Source organism: Tachysurus fulvidraco, chromosome 26, assembly GCF_022655615.1.
Source record: "Tachysurus fulvidraco isolate hzauxx_2018 chromosome 26, HZAU_PFXX_2.0, whole genome shotgun sequence".
NCBI lineage: Eukaryota > Metazoa > Chordata > Actinopteri > Siluriformes > Bagridae > Tachysurus > Tachysurus fulvidraco.
In genome coordinates this window covers 2,863,477-2,886,823 of record NC_062543.1, presented here as the reverse complement: position 1 = coordinate 2,886,823, position 23,347 = coordinate 2,863,477, and the positions used below count along the sequence as shown (strand labels likewise).

The 23,347-nt window shown below is 41.8% G+C and overlaps 1 protein-coding gene across 1 annotated transcript in view; it reads left to right on the top strand.

The window, feature by feature from the left end:
* Positions 1-23,347, top strand: part of dcc (DCC netrin 1 receptor) — a 251,221-nt gene that overhangs the window by 171,170 nt on the left and 56,704 nt on the right. Inside the window, exons 8-12 of the mRNA XM_047809631.1 lie at positions 2,134-2,290; positions 3,986-4,140; positions 6,145-6,293; positions 7,238-7,376; positions 11,799-11,848. Of these exons, the coding sequence (XP_047665587.1) occupies positions 2,134-2,290; positions 3,986-4,140; positions 6,145-6,293; positions 7,238-7,376; positions 11,799-11,848 (650 nt within the window). The remainder of the gene's footprint in view (positions 1-2,133; positions 2,291-3,985; positions 4,141-6,144; positions 6,294-7,237; positions 7,377-11,798; positions 11,849-23,347) is intronic.

The following is a 23,347-nucleotide window of genomic DNA, read 5'->3' as shown; positions in this document are numbered from 1 at the left end:
TTGGGGGTGGAATTGCATCTGTGATCGTTGTGAAAAATTCTCCGGTCGCTCTTCTGGTCGACGATTGATGGAACAGGGGCCAATCAGATTTCAGCAGGGGCCAGGGCCCCTGTGGCCCTGCCTGTAGAACCGCCCCTCCTCTGGATAAGAGAGTCTACCAAATGCCATAATTGTAAATGTGACCATTCTGAACTCTTGAATACATCAATGTCCAAATTTCCATTTATAATGACTTACATATTTCATAGCACACTTCGCAGAGCCACACGATGAACTCTGTCCTTGATCTAGCGTGGCTTAAACTAAGGCGACATTAACACCTTGCAGATTTCTAACATGTTTACTGGCATCTATTTTGGTCTCTCTGAGCTCCTGTTCTGTAGCACTTCCACTACCGCTCTCTCCCTCAGGACCAGATGCTACAATATACTGAGACCTGATAATCTGCTGGGAACTCTTTTGCATACCCATGAGGTTCGGGTAAAAGAAAAAACACATGCCTTGGTACTCTTGTTTATTTGTTGGTCCATGCTTAATATTCTTAATATGGTGCAACTGTTTAGATTATTTACCTGGTTCAAAATAAAAAGGACAGAGTGCTTATTGCTTTTTAAAATAGATTTAGTAATGACGCAGCAATTGGAGAATACAGCAAACAGTTCAACGATCACTTGTGGATTGACCCTTTATAAGCTTCCAATGGTTGCACTGTGCAGGAGCTGATAGCAGTGTCTATTTACAAAGCGATTTGTTCATTGCAGCAGTTCAAGCCTCACCTACTGTAACTCCATAACACAGAGTTGCTTTAGACATCATCATCAAACGTGTGTGTTTTACCAGCATGGCCTAGCGAACAAGCCTTCCGAGTCAGAGTGGACCAATCTTCAGTCTTCTGACTGCGTCTTCGACTCGAGTGGGATTTGTTGTTTCAGCTCATATCAGACAGCCCGAGAGTGTGTGTGCTGGGTCGTACTGTAACACTCATTCCCCAGGCGAGAGTGTGAACTAGTGTGTGAAGGTAGTATCTGACATGGTTGTGTCTGCTTGAGAGAGCATCATCACAGGTGTGAAAACAGCATCCAGAGGTTTCATCTCACACGGCTGTACACACGCTTACATATGGATCAGGGTTTTAAGTGTTGTAGAGATGTTATTTGACAGCCATGCATTCCTAGAAGCCCCTATACCTTGTCCATCAATGCTCCATTGGAGCACCACTGAGAAGATATATAGGTGGTGGTCCAAGGAAGCACAGGATCAATGTTGCACCAGCTGATATACTACCACTAAATAGATAGTTTCAATGGAATTAATCAAATCTGGAAAGCGGTAATACTTTGGTTCTATGGGATCTGGGAAAGGGGGTGATGAGTTATGCATAGCAAGTGTGCCCCGAGTGAGGATTAGCATTTATAGACACTTTATCATATCTGACACGTATTCCTTTAGCAGATCCTTTTATCCATCATGTATTCTGAGCACATCAGACTCAAATTCCCTGTCTTCACTCCCGCTTCTCATTCCATTCTTGTTTGGTGCACCACTTGCCTTTTGGTATTGCGAGGGGCTACTGTGAACACAATGCATTGTTGGTCCACCGTTCTCGTTGTTGTTCATTGCTAATGTCAGCATGCTTGATCTTGCTGTGTGCTGCATTGCTGAGTGATGCTTTAACATTGGGCTGTCTCATTCTGCTCAGTCCTCCATGCTTCCTCTGTGACGTTGACTAAGTACCCTGATCTTTTATGAGCGAAGCCTTTCTAGTCTGTGATCTTCCTTATCTTTCTTCTTTCTTTTCTTCCTGGTCTGTTCTTTCTCTCTTTATTTCTCTTTCCTTATGTTTCCATTCCATTGGCCATTGCTCCTATTGTTTCTTTCACCCCTCCCTTCCTACCCTCCTGGCTTTTCTCCCCTTTCCCCCCTTACCTCCTTCCTTACCCCTGAACCTCTTCTCTTCTCTTCTCTTCTCTTCTCTTCTCTTCTCTTCCTCTCACCTTTACCTTCACCCCTCTACTCTCCTCCTTTCTTCCCTGTATATGACTAACGGGTCAGAGGGCACTCCAGCTGTCCAGCCCTCTGATCCCCCCGTACCCCACACTCCTTCGTTGACTTACTCCTCTCCTCCCCCACCAGTTGTCCCGAGCTCAGGCGTCCTCCCTTCTTTTCCCCGGGACCTGACCCCTGTGCTTGTGTCCAGCCGCTTTGTGCGTCTATCCTGGCGCCCCCCAGTGGAGACACGTGGCACCATCCTCACTTATGGAGTCTTTTACACACAGGAGGGCATTAACAGGTAAGAAACACTATTATTATTATTATTATCATTATTATCATTATTATTATTATTATTATTATTATTATTATTATTATTTAAAGCAAACAATGGGAGCGAAGAGCGGCTCATAAGTCACTCATAACTAGGATATCATACGAGATGTACTGCAAATCCTCTAGATTTTTAAATAAGCCTTTATTAACAAAAACTAATATGACAGATGACATGCTGCTTGTCTAAAGTAAAACTTTTTATTTCACGAACCCTTAAACGCATAAAAGCATGAGGATTTCTTTGATTCTATTCTTCAATGTTGGGCTCATAGATGGAAATGAAAGCGGGCCTGATGGAAATTTAGGCATGTCCCTGCATATATCCACTATATGGGTGTTTTGTAGTCAGAAAGAAAAGCAGAAGAAGTGTGTTTATGCAATTCCACAACACACAGCAAATCCCTACAGCTACCGAATACCCACAATGCACTGTGATGTCTGGATACAGGGTCTGAGGTCATAAATTGATGAAGGGAAGATGATAGAAGAAGGATGAGTGACTGGGATTTATTATTATTCATGGATTTTCACATTTTCCTAGCTAACAGGAGCTAACCAGAAGGGAGTTTTTTTTCGAAATACTAAAAACATTTGATTGCTAATTTTAGATAGCTACCTAGCATGAGATTGCTAAATGTTCAAAATCTTCATACTGTAGCTAATGATAGATGGTTAGTAAACAAGCCAATTTGATGGGATTTTGAGAAAGGTCATATTCCTAAAAGTTAAAAAAACGTTTCACTGCGAATATTACATAACATACTGTAAGCCAGCCTTCACTGGCTTGGTTAGTTGACTAACAACTTAACTTTTTGAGCATCGTAGTAAAACCAGAACGGCATTGAGGTTAGAAATGGGCTCGGTGACAAACCAGGTGGTCAAAAAGATGGCTTATTAATACTCTCACTCACTCACTCATTCACTCATTTTCTACCGCTTATCCGAACTTCTCGGGTCACGGGGAGCCTGTGCCTATCTCAGGCGTCATCGGGCATCAAGGCAGGATACACCCTGGACGGAGTGCCAACCCATCGCAGGGCACACACACACTCTCATTCACTCACACACACTATGGACAATTTTCCAGAGATGCCAATCAACCTACCATGCATGTCTTTGGACCAGGGGAGGAAACCGGAGTACCTGGAGGAAACCCCTGAGGCACAGGGAAAACATGCAAACTCCGCACACACACAAGGCGGAGGCGGGAATCGAACCCCAGCCCTGGAGGTGTGAGGCGAACGTGCTAACCACTAAGCCACCGTGTCCCCTGGCTTATTAACCGCCAAAGTGTATTTTTTACTAACTCCTATAACAGCTGTAAGCAGGAAATGAGCAAGATATGGTGTTACCTCACCTTCAAGTGCTTTCGTTCTCTCTTTTATAGACAGCTGGCTGCTGCTCTGCAGTCAGGTTCTGTAAGTCAGTAGTATATTACGCTCTCTTTATGGTTCCCCTAAAGCATCTTTTTTTTCCGAAGGTGTCTCTGCTCATCATGCGGTACATAAAGTCTAGGCTCTTAAATAAAGCAACCTCTGTCTTTCGTTTATTGTGGCACTGAAATGGAGGATATTTGGCAGGGGTTTGAGGACAAAGTCTTGTATCACGCTCGTGGGGATCTCAGAGTCATGTTTTAATTGATGCTTGTGACTTCTTACAGAGAACGCTCGGTGAACGTGACAGAGCCGGAGAGTCTCCAGTTGACGGTGAACAATCTGAAGCCTGAGGCGGTTTATATCTTCAGGGTGGTGGCCTACAATGAGCTGGGGCCAGGAGAAAGCTCAGAGCAAATCCGGCTCTCCACACAGCCTGAACGTACGTACGCTCATCACACTCTACTGAACTGGACAGATGGTGTTATGAAGGTGTGGATTTGCTGTCCGGTCTTAGATTGGGATGAACTTCAAAATGAGTGTATCTTTTAGTTAATATTACATTTAGTATTAACACTAAGACCAATATAAGCATTGTGCGCTAATTGTGAGCATTGTGCATCTTTAGGATGCTAATTTCTTTAGCGAATTCCATCGAGTATTTAACCAAAATGTTAATGCAAAGTTTTCAAAGACCATCGAATCCAAACTTCAACAAGCTGGAGCAACCTGAACTCCGATGGGACATAAATTTTTTGTTTAACCCTTAATGTTAACGCTTAAAATGTATAGGTCGATTGTAATGTATTCAATTTTTAACACATTGTAAATGTTATCAGCTGTTTTGAGAACAAAGATAGTTTTGACAGATTGCGATGATTCCGACAAAAAATTAGGTTGAATGGCAAGTTCCTGAAAGATTTTTTTTTAATTTTGCCATTAAATTTGTATCTGATACATAAAGATGCTTAATTTTTTCATTAAAAAAAAAATCACAATTATTTCAAAGGCGTTAAAAGGTTATTGGAGCATCAAAAATGACCTGGAAGACGGGAAGATTTCCCAAATATAGATTTATGAGATGTTTGTGGAAATTCCAATGTATTAATTTTAATAAATGTCAGAAATACTAATAATCTAACATAAACTATTCATACTCATTTTCTTTTTATTATTATTATTATTATTATTATTATTATTATTATTATTATTATTATTTCTAGTTCACATGATATAATCCATAACATTGTCTCTTCTGTCTAATTCCCTAATGTTGGCTTCCATGATAGACCTTTTAGTACAGAAAGTTTTATCCAGACATTGGCTTTTCACCTTTTTAATGAGGCTCTGTGGAGATGTTGAACAGCTTGACCTTTTCTTCATTACCTCACCGACAAGCGTTTTGCCCATAGCTCTAAGTCAGTACAGAGTGAACACGCACAGACTGACAAAAGGAACACTCTGGGAAAAAAAAACGCATTTCAATTCCATGAGCATTGCATAGAAACCCTCCATTTTCACATCTCTCTCGTTACCTCTCTATTAGTGGTATCGTTTCTTTCTTTAGTCGCTAACGCTAAGATTAGCATGATCTTAAATATGTGCATATATCAATATCAGGTCTAGGATACCGCCCTATCGCACCGTAGGTCCTGGCCATTCAGATGCTAGAAATTGACCTTGACTTTGTAGATTAGACCGTGATTGAAATGGCAGCATGAGTTAAAAGCATTTGATGTGGAGAATGTAGCGTGACTGCTCAGTGTTTTGTGAAAAAAATGCAAAGCAGTGTTTATATAAAGATGTTTTCTTCTAGCATTTGTTAATCTGATAAGATTTCTGTCAGAATTTTTAATTATATTTATATAAACTAGCAAACACAAGCTAATCTGACAGAATTTTTTTAGAGAAATAAATATACTTTACTTCTAACACTACACTGCTAGCTAATAGGAGCTAATCTGACAGGATTTCTGATTGGATTTCAAGTATTTATTATCTTCACAGTTAAAACTAGCCAGATAACACAACATAATCTGACAGGATTTAGGAGAGAATTTTTGTTATATTTATAAATATTTTAAATCTTTACACTTCACACTACACTGCTAGCTAATAGGAGCTAATCTGACAGGATTTCTGAGAGCAGACAGTTAAATACTGTTTATCAGTGTTCATAATCATCATTGCCAACATTTATTAGCTAGCTACGTAGCTGCATTTTTAAGAGAGATTTAAGTCATGTTCTTAAACAGTTGTAATTTCACAGCTGTCGATGTCATGAAATAGAACGAATATTTGAGTTTTAAAAAAAAATCCAAAGTTTTATATCTTTTAATTTCTTTTACCTAAATTAACCAAACAATAAAAATCATTGGAAATGAAAAATCGCTAGTACCTATATGTATAATGTGACTCTTGGTCTGCATCTGTTTGTGTGGAGCAGTGCAGGTCCCTGGTCCCGTGGAGAACCTCCAAGCCGTGGCCATGTCCCCAACCTCTATCCAGGCCTCATGGGATCCTCCAGCATACGCCAACGGCCCCATCCAAGGCTACCGGCTCCTCTGGATCGAGACCTCCTCTGGCAAAGAGCAGGTCTTTACAACAATTCTATTGTAGATCTGAATTTTACCTTAATGTATGTACACTTGCTTAAAATATTAAAGTCTGACATGGAACTCTGATGGTTAGCATTAGCTACTAGTTACCTGGCTAACATGAGCTAACATGACAGCATTTGTAGTGTGTGTGTGTGTGTGTGTGTGTGTGTGTGTGTGTGTGTGTGTGTGTGTGTGTGTGTGTGTGTGTGTGTTGTTGAGCAAACCTCTTACTCCCACAATCCTTTGCAGTACATCGACAGAAACCTGAGTGGATAAGACAATTTGTCCATGTGTCTGGGGTTTGATTACTTTACACCTTTATGGCTTTGTGGTGTGATCTCGGCATCTGATGAATGTGTAAAGCAGCTGTGATTAGTCAGCTTTTAAACGGAACTTACATCAACCTCGATCCTTTATGTGTTGTTTATCACCAAAGGGCTTAATTACAGCACAGCATGCCTACACTTTCTTCACCGATCTTAGCACTCGTCTTTACAGAGTGCAAGGTGTCTCGTGTCGGCTTGATAAAAGAGCAGAGAGCAAATGGAAAGCTTAGTGTGAAAGGCTTTGAGAGAAAATCAGCTGGATAAATATTGAACATGTTCGCCCTCTCGGGTATCTGCCAGGCACGGCAGATCTGCCTCTCTCTCTCTCTCTCTCTCTCTCTCTCTCTCTCTCTCTCTCTCTCTCTCTCTCTCTCTCTCTCTCTCTCACTTTCTCTCTTGGAAAAGAAGTTAAGCTAAAATATAGACAATAACTGATAAGTGGGACTGGAGCCATGCCATGAACTACAATTCAATTCAAACAGAGAAGAGAGAACATTTCTTTCATAATGGATGCTGATGATTAGTGAAAACGAGGTGATTTTACAGTCTTGTTCTCTCTCTCTCTCTCTCTCTCTCTCTCTCTCTCTCTCTCTCTCTGTTCTCTCTCTATCAGAGCATAGAGGTGCTCGGGCAAAGCTACAAAATGGAAGGATTGAAGAAGTTTACAGAGTATTCTTTACGCATCCTGGCACTGAACCGCCACGGGCCGGGCATCGGCACAGACAATATGCTCATCACAACCTTCTCTGATGGTAATGTATTACACAAAGTGCACCATTTATACTAAATTACCATCACACAGACACCAGTGTTGGAAAAAGTCCTCCATGTTTAGTGGCCAGAACTAGCATTTCCTATCAGGTCATTTATTTCCTAAATGATTGATGCTTGTTAAAAACACAAGCACTGTTGATATACACATGGCTAACACGCTAAACATCTACTTCGTGCATGCCGATAGAATTCATAAACTAAATAGCTTTTCTTAATATGCACGTAGGTTTGAATGCAAATGGATATTGATTCTCAACAAAGTTTGGGGTTAGTTACTGCAGTCGAAAGGAAAATTCCCTCTAGCTGTTCCTGTTGTTGGTGGAAATCGACTGGCATTTCACCTTCACGTCCGTTGTATCTCCGAAAGGTCATACGGATAATGCCGTCCAGTTCATCGCTATCAAATGCTCATTAAGTAATTTATCACACATTAACGGATGTCTCGTTAAGTTTGTCACACGCAGAGTGACAGTGGCTTCAGCTTAATCGATTTCTCATGGCGTCAGTCGACTCTGACAGCAGGCCACGATCTGGCCGAGACTCGTCGGAGCTGCTCGAGCCGTCGCTGCATCTCTATTTAGAAGGAGGCAGACAGAGAGATAGTGAGACAGACAGAGGGATCGATAGACAGATTGGCAGACAGAGTAAGTGAGTGACAGACAGAGTGAATTAGGAAGATAGATATGGGCGGACAGACAGACAGATGTATGGTGAGACAGACGGACAGCTTGGCAGACAGTGAGTTAGTGAATGATAGACAGAGGGAATTAGGCAAATAGATATGGACGGACAGACAGATAGATATAATGTCAGACAGACAGACAGACAGACAGACAGGTAGTGATACAGACAGATCGATAGCAAATCAGATTTCAGACAGAGTAAGTAACTGAAATACAGCGAGGCAGATAGATGAAGAGTGAGTCAGACAGACAGACAGACAGACAGACAGACAGACAGACAGACAGACAGACAGATCGATTGATAGTATCAGACATGACATACAGATAGGTGACAATGTAAAGGAAAAAGAAGGTGGCTCTTTATGCTGTTAAAGGGGCAATTACTTTTGACTTGTTTCATTCGATGGAGCATCATCTCGCGCCTCTTCATCTCTTCTTCATCATTTCCAGCTTTGTCCTCAAACACCTCTCCATCATCTCCATTCCTGTATCTCTATCTCCATCCATTTCTTCATCTCTCCATGACTATATCTTCATCCCATAGTCATCACTCCTGTCTATCTCGCCAACATCTTTCCATTTCCCTACTATTTCCCCATCCATTTTCCAATCACCTTCCCCATTGCTTTCTCTCACTTTCTGTCCATCTCTCTACCAGTTAGAAACACTTTCTCTCTCTATCTTTATCTATCTGTCCATCTTTTTCACACTTCCAGCTTTGTCTTCAAACACCTTTCCGTCATCTATTTCTCTATCTCGTTCTCCATCTATTTCTTCATCTCTTCATCTTTTAATCAGCCCTTACTATCCATCCATAATCTCCTCATTTCTAGCTTCTCCATACAGTACATCTCTCCATCATCTCATCTCTTTGGTGTCTGTCCTTCTCTGTCTATATAACCCATAATCTCCCGATCTTTTTGAGTTACATCTCCATCCATCCATACATCTCTCCTTCCCATACATTTCTATGTCATGGATCTGTTTGGAACAGTGGCCTCGACACTCGGCCAGATTGTCGACACTCGGCCAGATTGTCTCTTTGCATTAACTTCAGCGTGCACTAAGAGGCTGCAGGAATTTATTGTCTGTCAGCTCGCATTAGTGAAACGCCAGCGAAAGCTTCAAATGAGCCGCGAGACCTGCCTTTCCCATTTTCCTGCTTAATTAAAGGCCCCCTGTGTTTCACTAATGAAATTGTGCGACGCCACAACTCCCTCTCCGTCTCTCTTTCTTTTTTACGACTACCTTCTACGAGGTAATTACCGGTCTGGATTCACTCGTCAGAAATACACACCACACACCCCGAAGAGTCGCTAGATACCGCAAACACACTCACATGCACATGCACTACGGCACAATCCCAGACTGCACGCCAATCGTGATTCTTTCGTCGGAGGACGTACGACGGCGAAGTCGTCACACAATAACAATTAGCAGGTGAAGGTTGAAGCTCATTACCAAAATGCTGCTTGTTAATTAAAGCAACCCGAGTGAGGGCCCTGAGGCCGACAGAACAATGAGACAAACCTGATATGCACCGGTTTAAATAGAAAATTGCAAATTACAGCGAAGGCACGCACAGGAGCTGCCGTACCCAACAAATAGAAAAGAAGCTTTTATTTTGTCACATACACATTACAAAAGAGTGAAATGCTTTCTTCACATATACCAACTCAGGAGGTTGGGGTCAGAGCACAGGGTCAGCCATAATATAGTGCCCCTGGAGCTGAGAGGGTCAAGGGCCTTGCTTAAGGGGCCCAACAGTGGTAGCTTGGCAGTGCCGAGGCTTGAACCCCGATCCTCCAATCAACAACCTAAAGCCTTAACCACTCGAACCACCAGTTCCTTAAATAACGCTGTTTAAATACATGTGCTGCTTCACATTAATGCCGTTTCACACAATTTGAAATTACAGAACTGAAAAAAGTCACTGTAAAGTAACTGTATGTATGTGATAGCGCATGATATCAATAATGTGGAAATTATAATGAACGTATTTTTATTTTTTGATATTCTGCTTGTTGTAATTTGTGTTTAGAAACATTTATGCAAAGTTTATGCTTCGATAGTTTTTTTTTTATAAATTTTTTTCTAATTACTATTTATTGTTATATGTTTCTTATTTGTACAGATCATTTTTATTTTTATTATTATTTTTTTAACCCAAGAACTTGTCTATTATGATACAGATCATCTTAGACATTTCTTCGAGTATCATATAATATCACTGACAAATCTAATAGTCTGATAGCTGCTGCTGTTTATTGATTTCATTTGCATTCAGCATGTAAAAAATAAAATATATTTATATATAAAAATAATAATGAAAGCTATTAATAGCCCAAAGACATTGCTGGCTGCCTATCGACCTAACATTATCTCTGCAATATTGATTTAGAGAAATACGATATTTTTTCCTTAGTCGAGGAGTCAAAGGATTTTATAGGGGGAAAAAATGCAATTTAAAAAAAATGTTTGCTTTTTGTTATTTATTTATTTATTTATTTATTTATTTATTACACATTATATTAAACATTATAATATAATTTTACACATTATTTATTTATTATTTTATTTAATTTTTAGACATTGGACGGCAAAAAAAATCATGTTAATGAATAAAATAAAAAGATTAAGTATCCATTCATCTCCTCTAAGATACACAAGATACTAAACTTCTAATCGTTTTCATCTCTAAATATTTTCACATATTCTATATCAACATTAAACTAACTAAGGAAATAAAACAATGCAGTTTTTTTTAATGAGTTTATTTATTTATTTATTTAAAATCATTTCAACATAACTTTGGAAAGGAAAATAAAAGTCATGGTGTCTGTATTATAGTATGTGTTTGTGTGTTCAGTTCAGTGAGTCAATACGATCGATTCATCGATCTTTCGGAGCGAATAAGCTCCGCAATTCCGGATCGAGCCGCTCGCACGGTAAACAGACGTCAACAGATCAATCTAAACCGCATCAAAGAACAGGAAACCTCACAAATGTATTTGTATTAATGTCTACCTTATTTGCTAATTGATTACCGATGTACCGCTTCAGGAAGTTCCCTCGGGCCAAAAGCTAATCCAATAACATCTTCCACAGGCTCGGCCTATCGAGCGACCTGCCTGCCGTCCTGCGTGGCTAGTCTTTAGTTCATACTGGGTGATGTGATGTCATTATGTCACGACACACAAAGACGTGCGCTAACCTGTATTATTTCTATAGCGCCGTTGAGCTCTCGATTCTGATTGGTCAGAACAGTTCGACCGTTTTCCTCCGTTTTTCGTTTTCGTTTTAAGACAAATCGTTATTTGTATATTTTTGTATATTAATGCGCTTTATTTGGTCTGATCTATGCTATCGTTTCTACAGTAACTGCTCAATCGCTGGGACTCGGTCGTAATGCGTAGCTGTCGAGATGATATACAAATTTTAAGGAGTCTTCAGTGCCGTCTGTTGCTCTGTAACGGTCAGGGGTTTCGTGGATTCTCGGGAACACGACAAGTTGCTTTTGTTTTGTTTTATTAACTTAAAAAGAGAGAGATTTACGGTTTAGTGTTTAGTTTTCTAGTTGCCGTAGTATAAGTGATAACAAATGTCTGTGATTATAAATGAACAAAATGTTTCATTCATCAAATCTGCTGCGTTATAAGAGGATCAAACTCTTTACCAAAGCAAGTCTCGTCACCTTCGTCTTCTTTTCTTCCACAGTTCCGAGCGCTTCTCCTCAGAACATCTCTCTAGAAGTGATCTACTCGCGGGTGAGTACGTCTTCATCCCTCGGTTGCTCTTTCAGACGTCCCGGTTAGTAGCGGTTAAAGCCGACGGACGTTTCTGGAGGTTCAGGAGAGATCGGACGTGATAAGCGTGCTGAGAGTTTCTGGCATTAAAGAGAACAGCGAGTGTGTACGAGAACTAGAGGTCTTCACGAGTCAACTTAGATCCGAAAACCCGAGGCCCGAATCGAGACCCGCGCGGGTTCGGGTCTAAAAGTTTTACATGTGCCTCGGACACGGGTCGGGTCTAATAATAGCGGCGTCGGGTCTCGGGTAATTTAAAATGAATGTGTTTTTATCGAACGGACCCGAGAAGACCCGAACTACTGTATCTCCACTGTGTGTGTATCGACTCGAGTCCTTTTCCAACCTCTTCTCTGTTTGACAAGACCGCTTGCGACATCGTGTGGCTGGCGGTAAGCTAATTTTTGTTGAAACAGACCTGTCAATCAATTTCAAATCCACTATGTAGCGGTTACTTTAGTGTAGAGTTATGCAACATTCGGGTCCAGTCAGGTTAAAAAAAATTGCTCTCAGTTCGGGTCTAATTTTTCTCGGGTTTGTCTCGGGTCGGGTCTTTAGTAAAAAAAAATAAATTGCGCACGTCGGGTTCGGGTAAAAAGTGATTCGGGTCACTTCGGGTCAGGTAAATTTTTTTAGACCCGAGAAGACCTCTAACGAGAACACACAGGTCTTTCCTGGTTTATAAAAAGCGAAGCACATAAAGGAGTTCATGGTGTTTTGGCTTCGTCTTGATTAGTACGGATTACACATTAAATCTTCTGAGCGACTCCAAATCGGATTAAACGTCTGATATAAACTTTGGAACGCGGCTTTAGAGTCTAAAATAAAAGTTTTAAAATTCGGAGCTTCTCACCTCCTAAATTAGACGAACACTTAAAAGGAGTAAAGTGTTCATGTCAAACTGACTAACTAGAAAAAGATCAGATGAATAATGAATTATGAACGTGTGAAGGCTGAGTGCATGTGTATTATCTGGAAATAAAGAATATTTATATGTATATACCATAGATGGGGGACTCGACTTGACTCGAGTCAGACTTAAGTCGCAAATTTGAGACTTGAGACTTGAGACTTGCTTGACAAATATTAAAAAAGACTTGACTTTGACTTTCATGACTTGAGACTTGACTCGGACTTGAGTTAAACGACTCAGAGATGGGGACTCGACTTGACTCGAGTCAAACTTAAGTCGCAAATTTGAGACTTGAGAATTGCTTGACAAATATTATAAAAAGACTCGACTTGACTTTGACTTGACATTCATGACTTGAGGCTTGACTCGGACTTGAGTTAAACGACTCAGAGATGGGGGACTCGACTTGACTCGAGTCAGACTTAAGTCGCAAATTTGAGACTTGAGAGTTGCTTGACAAATATTAAAAAAAGACTTGACTTTGACTTTCATGACTTGAGACTTGACTCGGACTTGAGTTAAACGACTCAGAGATGGGGACTCGACTTGACTCGATTCAAACTTAAGTCGCAAATTTGAGACTTGAGACTTGCTTGACAAATATTATAAAAAGACTCGACTTGACTTTGACTTGACATTCATGACTTGAGGCTTGACTCGGACTTGAGTTAAACGACTCAGAGATGGGGGACTCGACTTGACTCGAGTCAGACTTAAGTCGCAAATTTGAGACTTGAGACTTGAGAGTTGCTTGACAAATATTAAAAAAAGACTTGACTTTGACTTTCATGACTTGAGACTTGACTCGGACTTGAGTTAAACGACTCAGAGATGGGGACTCGACTTGACTCGAGCCAAACTTAAGTCGCAAATTTGAGACTTGAGACTTGCTTGACAAATATTATAAAAAGACTCGACTTGACTTTGACTTGACATTCATGACTTGAGGCTTGACTCGGACTTGAGTTAAACGACTCAGAGATGGGGGACTCGACTTGACTCGAGTCAGACTTAAGTCGCAAATTTGAGACTTGAGACTTGAGAGTTGCTTGACAAATATTAAAAAAAGACTTGACTTTGACTTTCATGACTTGAGACTTGACTCGGACTTGAGTTAAACGACTCAGAGATGGGGACTCGACTTGACTCGAGTCAAACTTAAGTCGCAAATTTGAGACTTGAGACTTGCTTGACAAATATTATAAAAAGACTCGACTTGACTTTGACTTGACATTCATGACTTGAGGCTTGACTCGGACTTGAGTTAAACGACTCAGAGATGGGGGACTCGACTTGACTCGAGTCAGACTTAAGTCGCAAATTTGAGACTTGAGACTTGAGAGTTGCTTGACAAATATTAAAAAAAGACTTGACTTTGACTTTCATGACTTGAGACTTGACTCGGACTTGAGTTAAACGACTCAGAGATGGGGACTCGACTTGACTCGAGCCAAACTTAAGTCGCAAATTTGAGACTTGAGACTTGCTTGACAAATATTATAAAAAGACTCGACTTGACTTTGACTTGACATTCATGACTTGAGGCTTGACTCGGACTTGAGTTAAACGACTCAGAGATGGGGGACTCGACTTGACTCGAGTCAGACTTAACTCGCAAATTTGAGACTTGAGACTTGAGAGTTGCTTGACAAATATTAAAAAAAGACTTGACTTTGACTTTCATGACTTGAGACTTGACTCGGACTTGAGTTAAACGACTCAGAGATGGGGACTCGACTTGACTCGAGTCAAACTTAAGTCGCAAATTTGAGACTTGAGACTTGCTTGACAAATATTATAAAAAGACTCGACTTGACTTTGACTTGACATTCATGACTTGAGGCTTGACTCGGACTTGAGTTAAACGACTCAGAGATGGGGGACTCGACTTGACTCGAGTCAGACTTAAGTCGCAAATTTGAGACTTAAGACTTTAGAGTAGCTTGACAAACATTAAAAAAAAGCCTTGACTTTGACTTTCATGACTTGAGACTTGACTCGGACTTGAGTTAAACGACTCAGAGATGGGGACTCGACTTGACTCGAGTCAAACTTAAGTCGCAAATTTGAGACTTGAGACTTGCTTGACAAATATTATAAAAAGACTCGACTTGACTTTGACTTGACATTCATGACTTGAGGCTTGACTCGGACTTGAGTTAAACGACTGAGAGATGGGGGACTCGACTTGACTCGAGTCAGACTTAAGTCGCAAATTTGAGACTTGCTTGACAAATATTTAAAAAATGACTCGACTTGACTTTGACTTGACATTCATGACTTGACACTTACTTGTGACTCGCACACGTCTGACTTACTCCCACCTCTGGTATACACACAGTATATATATATATTTCTATATGTATCTCATACAAGCAGATTGAATGATGTGCTTTAAATGCACTCCCTTCATTTTGGCTCAGGATTATCCGGATTACAAGAATTATAAGGTCGGTGTTGCCGTATTAGGAGATTTACTTGACATGAAGAGTTGTTCATCTTCAGCACGAGTGACGGCTATTCCTCTTGCATTAACACGTAACGCCGCATTCGTGGGAACGTTGTTACGTTATGTATGTCTCATGTACATCACTGCTCACAGTGTGAGCATAATAATCTGTATTCTCTACTGTTAACCCTTGTGTGTTGTTCGTATTTGTGTTACTCAGCCAGTGTTCGTGGGTCTGGTGACCCTAGGGGCGGTTCTAGCCTTTTTTTAGGGTGGCTTCAGCCCCCTGTCTGTAATCTCAGCCACCCTAAAACTTCATAAATAAACAAGAAAAATGACGTTAAAATGCAGGACATGTCGTCGATGGGAAAGAAAATTATTTATCATTTTTATCCCAGAGCGATTTTTTTTTACTTTGCTTTTACGCACGTGCGTTGTAGTCTTTCAAAATTGCGTCATCAGCTGTCTGCTGTATTTGGACGGAGAAGCACAGGTACGCGCAGCGTGCACGCGCAGTCAGAGCTGGAGGCGTTTATCCATAACGTTAATCGGCGGAAAAACGCAAATACGGCAACCAAAAGCAGTGAAATGTCACTATTCTTATTACCAGAGTTGTAGCACAAACAACATATTAATGCAAACAATCCATTCAATACTAAATAAAAATAACATTTATCGATTCGGTCTTTGTCTTGTGAATATTTAGTTTATTAATGACGTCATTCATCGGACACACTGTTCGTAGAGAACGCACACATACATGAACTGATTTGATTCAAGGCTGACATCATTACATCATGCATAAAATTTTGGTGTCCACTTTTGCCATTTAATAATACCATAACTTTTGGCTTACTATGTAGTCATATAATATATAATATAAAACTCTTCTTGTTTTAAATTCTCACTGAAGGCTAAAACCCCCTAAAGATGAAATCCTAGATCCGCCCCTGATGGACCCGCTGGATTTTTGGGTTGTTAATTCAACACAATCAAAAATTTGATGTTAAAATACTCTACAGATGTTTACTTCATCCCACATACAAGCAATATATGGCTAATATTTGCCCTTTACCTTTATTACATCACATTTTTTTAATTAAAGTGCTACTCGTTTATTATTGTTTTTTAATAAAATGTAATAAAACAAAGAAAATCAAATTTAATCAAGTTATGAGTGGGAAAAAAATCAACAAATTTACAAGCAAGCAAAGTTTTTCAAAACTATTGATGTTTATGTATATGGGTCCCACAGACCCGAACACCGTACAAGGGTTAAACGAGTTTCTAGCAGCGTTTGGCTGTAGATCAGTTAATACAGATAATACAGTTAATAGACGAAAGTTTGTTGAAACTAAACTAATTATTTTTCGACGATTGAATTTCAGTCCAAAATGTAGTAACAGTGCAGTTCATGTAGAGCCTTTTTCTTTTGTTTTGTTTCTATTCACTCGCTAACGATGGATTTGTCTCACTTGTGTTGTCTCACAATCCAGCTGAGCTGCGACCCGATTGGTCGAGCTTGTTATTTGGCACTTTTCGAAAGTGTTATACCGCTCGAGGCTAAAAGTGTGAGTAAAAAGATGTGAAAAGAGGGAAAAACAGACAAGTGAAGTCCACCGACGTGCGGCAGTGATGTCACTCCTGCGACTCTCTTTCATTGGCTGTCTTTGTTTATGTTGTGTTTGTTTATTTAGTTTATTTTTTTTTTCATCTTTAATTTCTAAGCTGGTGCAAGACTGACGGTTACGACAAAATCCGTATGCGTTCGGTAGACACGATCACGACGTAGCTTGGCTGAAATAAAATATGGATGTTAACATGTCTGCGCCGATCGACAACATTTTATTATAAAAGTACATTTTCCCTTGCAGCAATCCTTAAACGTTGGCATCAGTGACACTCTTTCTGGAAAATTCCTTCCTTCGTTCCTTTTCTCTGTCGCACCGGAGTCGGTCCATCGAGTTAGTGGGATGCCGTCATCTGAGTGCTGCAGGTTTTTGATTAGAGCCATATTGGGCGCTTTGCCTCCCTCTCTGTGGTGCTCTCGGGTCCCTGAGCACGTCTCTGCGTGAGGAAGAGCACAAAGGGGGTATTGAGAGCGCTCGGTCTGAGGCGGCTGATAAAGCGGCGTTTATGAGAGGAAATGGGCTTCCATTGTCTGCCGACGGCGTGCCGTGAATGAATTTGCATGAGAAATGAATCCCGCCCTCTCTCATCCGAGTGCACGGCAAGGACGGCTACGTTAGCTGCCTGACGGCCGACTGACATCTGTCCGTGATTTATCGTAGGAATCTGCTTCTGATTTTGAAGCGCGAAGCTAGATATTCTTGGAGAGAGAGAAAGAGAGAGATAGAGAGAGAGAGAGAGAGAGATCAGGGAAATTGATATGCCAGAGACATAACCACGGCTACAATGACACGGGCACGCTGGGTTTTTTCCTGACCATGCATCATGCTTAGTGAGGGCACGTTTAAGAAAGAAAACATTTTCATTTTTCACTAGAAAATGAATCTGTCCACTCGCGCATCGTTTGCTACCTACGGGAAAAGGTTGTTAATAGACGGAATCAGATGGATTGCTCCTATAAAATAGGTGACGAGGGAGCCGAGGCGGAGCGGTACGACGTGGCCTACTACATCTGCGCTGACACAAACGGCTCTATCCATAATCGCTCAAACGCTCTCGCCAGTCATCACCGGGACGAGTCAGAACAGCCGAAACTCCCATTCTTTTATTAAGGAGTGTCTGGTGTGGGGTTTAAATCAGACGCTGAGAGTCTATATCACACTGTGGGACAAACACTTCCGGACTAATGGACCGGTTAACGAGCTCAGGCTCGGCGGGAAGCTCGAAGTCGTAGCGTTCTCTCGTAACTGAAGCGTGCAGTTCAGGAAGAGGTGAAGATCACGTGTTCCTGCTGGACCGAAACTTGTACACGTTTACTACACAATCCAGCACCAGGACCATATAGTGTGTGTGCTGTTTGTTGTCTTCTTCACTCTGATTGGTCAGATTTTTTACAGCAGGCTTCACATGGTCTTAGGTGCAGATAGTTAAGATCAAACGGGTCCATACGGGTAGTTAGAGGCTCACATAAGTAGGTTGAGGCTCACATGGGTAGTTAGAGACCAACAATGGTAGTTAGAGGCTCACATAAGTAGTTAGCGGCTCACATGGGTAGTTTCAGCCTAAAATGTGTAGCTAGAGGCTCACGTTTTTAGTTAGAAACTCACATAGATAGTTAGATGCTTACATTAGTAGTTAGAGCCCAATAATGTTAGTTAGAGGCTCACATGTGTAGTTCAGGTCTAACATGGGCAGTTAGAGGCTAACATGGGTAGTTAAAGGGTCACATTTGTAGTTAGAGGCTCACATGGGTAGTTAGAGACTCACATGGGTAGTTAGAGGCTCAAATGGGTAGTTAGAGGCTCAAATTTGTAGTTAGAAGCTCACATGGGTAGTCAGATGCTAACATGGGTAGCTAAAGGGTCACATTTGTAGTTAGAGGCTCAAATGGGTAGTTAGAGGCTCACATGAGTAGTTAGAGGCACAGTTGGGTAGTTAAAGGGTTACTTTTGTAGTTAGAGGCTCACATGGGTAATTAGTGACTCACATGGGTAGTTAGAGGCTCACATGAGTAATTAGTGGCTCACATGGGCAGTTAGAGGCTCAAATGGGTAGTTAAAGGGTCACATGTGTAGTTAGAAGCTCACATGGGTAGTCAGATGCTAACATGGGTAGTTAAAGGGTCACATTTGTAGTTAACGGCTCAAATGGGTAGTTATAGGCTCAAATGGGTAGTTAGAGGCTCACATGGGTAGTTAAAGGGTCACATTTGTAGTTAGATGCTCACATGGGTAGTTAAAGAGTCACATTTGTAGTTAATGGCTCAAATGGGTAGTTAGAGGCTCAAATGGGTAGTTAGAGGCTCACATGGGTAGTTAGAGGCTCACGTGGGTAGTTAGAGGCACTGTTGGGTAGTTAAAGGGTCACATTTGTAGTTAGAGGCTCACATGGGTAATTAGTGACTCACATGGGTAGTTAGAGGCTCACATGGGTAATTAGTGGCTCACATGGGTAGTTAGAGGCTCACATGGGTAATTAGTGGCTCACATGGGTAGTTAGAGGCTCAAATGGGTAGTTAGAGGCAAACATTGGTAGTTAGATGTTAAAATCTTTATCTTTTGTACAGGCAAAGCTGCAATTCAAGTGCAAATCAAGTCCAACATTCCACCTTTTTTTGAATTGCATAAGTGCAATAAGTTCACATACTCACACACACTCACACACACGCACAGACACAGCGTGATTATAGCCTTAAACAGAGCCGTCGCTCGTGTAGACATTCAGCTCACGTCTCGCACTAAACTCCCTCCACATTCATCAGCCGCAGCGTCCTCATGCCCTCGCTCACATACATCCCGTTATTGATCTCGGCTTGAAAGCAGTAACTATCAAGTTAAGCACCGCGTGTGATGTAGAGATTCCGTTACGTCTCAGGAATCCGTCATCGTGTTATTAATCCGAAAACAAGACACGGAATAAGGGATATCCGGTCTGATACGGAGGATATATACAGGCATCAAGGACGTGAGCATGAAAGACATAAAGAAAAAGAGACTTTCAGATCACAAGCCATAAAAATAAATATTTTTCTTGGGTGATGGTGTGGTGTGACTTCTAACAAGTACTCGAGTTGGAAACAAAGTTCAGGCCTCAGTGAGACTTTCTGTAAGCAGGGACACTGATAGAGTTGTGGTCCGGAGAGACTAAAGGTAATTTTCCGGCCGGTATGAAATAAGCCACTCATTCAGAGGAAAAGGGAAAAAAGAGACCTTCAGGTATAAAACACACACATACACACACACACACACACACACACACACACACACACACGTACGATTGGTTGGCTGCCGTGTCAAATCTGGTTGACAATAGCGATTGCAGGGACGTGAACTCTCAGGTGGGTTTACCGCTAACTGAATGATGAAAAGTGCTGAAAGTCGACGTGGTTCAAAGTAAAAGCGCCTTGTTGTGCTCTGGATTTATTTATTCTTTTGCTTTTCGCTTCAGTGTCTCGGCTTGAGAGTGGATTTTACTCCCGTGCTTCAGCCGCAGGATACGATGTTGTGATGTCATTGTCCATGACAAACGCTCAGACAGTTGGAGGGTTCTTTCTGATGTTTTTCTCAAAACAAAAAAAAACGAATAACAAAATAAAAAAATTTAAAAAACGACCGTCTATAGCTGGGGGGCACGGTGGCTTAGTGGTGAGCACGTTCACCTCATACCTCCAGGGTTGGGGGTTCGATTCCCGCCTCCACCTTGTGTGTGTGTGGAGTTTGCATGTTCTCCTCGTGCCTCGGGGGTTTCCTCCGGGTACTCCGGTTTCCTCCCCCGGTCCAAAGACATGCATGGTAGGTTGATTGGCATCTCTGGAAAATTGTCCGTAGTGTGTGTGTGTGTGTGTGAGTGAATGAGAGTGTGTGTGTGCCCTGTGATGGGTTGGCACTCCGTCCAGGGTGTATCCTGCCTCGATGCTCGATGACGCCTGAGATAGGCACAGGCTCCCCGTGACCCGAGAAGTTCGGATAAGAGGTAGAAAATGAATGAATGAATGAATGAATGAATGAATGAATGTCTATAGCTGCTACGATGTAGGTTTTATGGATGTTCCACAACATTAAGATACCTATAAATTAATGCATATTTTATTGAACAAATAAATAAATCTTTAAGCACAATGCTGATGTATAGTTAGAGGAATAAACCATGACGTCGTTTGTTGTTACTGGAAAATATTCCACGTCACAGTGATTACAGTGTTCTTACATCTAACCTTAATTATCGGCACCCGATTTGCTTTTCCAATAAATGGTATAATAATAAAGTGACGCTTCCTGTATTCATAACACGTCATAAGCAGCGTACGTTTGAGAATATATTCTATTAAATCTCGCTGCCTGAACTGATGTCACGGCAGACACTGGCTTTCAAAGTCGAGCCTCGGGTTTCAGACAGAAACTTCTCCCGAGTCTTTTGCTCCCGTAACACGCCTTTGATCCTTTCAGCTGTTGAATTAAGCCGTAGACGTTTCATATCGCACTGTAAAGGCAGGTTTTATGCACTTGGCGTTGTGGCGCGCCGCGATCGGGGACGAGACGTGGTTTCGTGCTGGAGGATGATGAATGAACTCGAAGAGTGTTTTGACAGCAGTCATCATTGGTTAGCTCGCACGGACACGATCAGAGGCAGTCGAGTAACAGAGCGGGCAATGGAATTGAACGATAAACCCTTAAAATAAATAAATAAATAAATAAATAAATAAATAAATAAACAGACAAATAAATAAATAAGTGGGGAAGTGCTTTGGACATTGAGACGGAAAGAACTTGTTAAAGCTACGTTCAAATTCCAAAAGTAATTCCACTGTCCATCTCTGTCCCTCGCTCTCTCTCTGTCCCTCGCTCTCTATCCCTCTCTCTCTCAGTCCCTCTCTCTCTATCCCTCTCTCTCTCTGTCCCACTGTCTCTCTCTCTGTCCCTCTCTCTCTCTCTGTGTCCCCTCTCTCTTTCTCTCTCTCTCTCTCTCTCTCTCTCTCTCTCTCTCTCTCTAGCTCTCTCTCTCTCTCTTTGCCCCCCTCTGTCTCTCTCCCCACCCTCTCTCTCAGTCTCTCTCTCTCTCTCTCTCTCTCTCTCTCTCTCTCTCTCTCTCTCTCTGTGCCCCCCTCTGTCTCTCTCCCCACCCTCTCTCTCAGTCTCTCTCAGTCTCTCTCAGTCTCTCTCAGTCTCTCTCTCTCTCTCTCTCTCTCTCTCTCTCTCTCTCTCTCTCTCTGTCCCTGAATGCACATGCCAGAGTGGAAAATGGGTTCCACGCCGTTCCAAGCTGATTTGCTCTGTTCAACACCGGATAATTAGCCAGACCAAGCCAAAATGACACTCACAGTTTCTACTTTAATGGCTCCCAGTATCTGTGGTACACACACACACACACACACACACACACACATGCACACGTCTATGTGACCTGCTGTAATCAATTAAGAAAACCATCCTAAACCCGGAGAACAGGTGCCAGCAAATGTTAATGAATTCATCCTCATCAACAGGCCTAGCGCGCGGTGCTAAGCGAATAAGCAACACCTACTTTAGCTAATGAATGAGCTAGCCAGTGCAGTTGACAGCTTATTGAGAAACATACTGTGGGCCAGTGACAGGTCTTTCAGGGGTGCATCAGTTTCCTTTTGGGGAACTGGATTTCAGACAGGAGAGCGTCGGATGGACGTGAGTTGCTAAAACAAAATCTAAAAAGAAAAATGAGATGTTGAGATGGTACGACGTTCCCGCCGTGTACTTTACGTGTTTTTGCGAACAGCATGGCATGAATTTTAATTGCTTTATTTGCATGTTAACAGGCTTGCTCAGGGGGCGGGTTCCCCTCCTCTGCAGATGGCAAAGCCGCCATTGCCACTACCACCACCAACACCCCCCCCCCATACACCAGGCAGCTGGCATTAACAGCAACCGCCGCTGCGCCACGGTGACATTTGCTAAACATATGATAGCGTTCCTGTGCAGGGAAACCCACACCGGGCTTTAGGGTGCTAGCGAAAGGTCAATTAATAAGCATATCTGCTTCCCAGTAGCATGTCTGCCCCAGTGTAATAACTCAAACTGAATCAAGAAATTGACTGTTTGCTCAGTGCTTATTACTGTAAATCTCATTCAAGGGGGCGTGGCCAGTATGGATAAAGGAGGTGTGGCTTCTTTTCCTACAGAACAGACATGATGTCAGTCTCAGTGAAATAATCGAGGTCTCTCTCTGTTCCTGTCATTTTTAGTCAATGAGCTGTGAATTCTGTTCCTAAAGGGTCAGTAAAGTGGGTGTGGACTGTGTCTGTCAGTCACAGTAAAGTGGGTGTGGACTGTGTCTGTCAGTCACAGTAAAGTGGGTGTGGACTGTGTCTGTCAGTCACAGTAAAGTGGGTGTGGACTGTGTCTGTCAGTCACAGTAAAGTGGGTGTGGACTGTGTCTGTCAGTCACAGTAAAGTGGGAGTGGACTGTGTCTGTCAGTCACAGTAAAGTGGGTGTGACC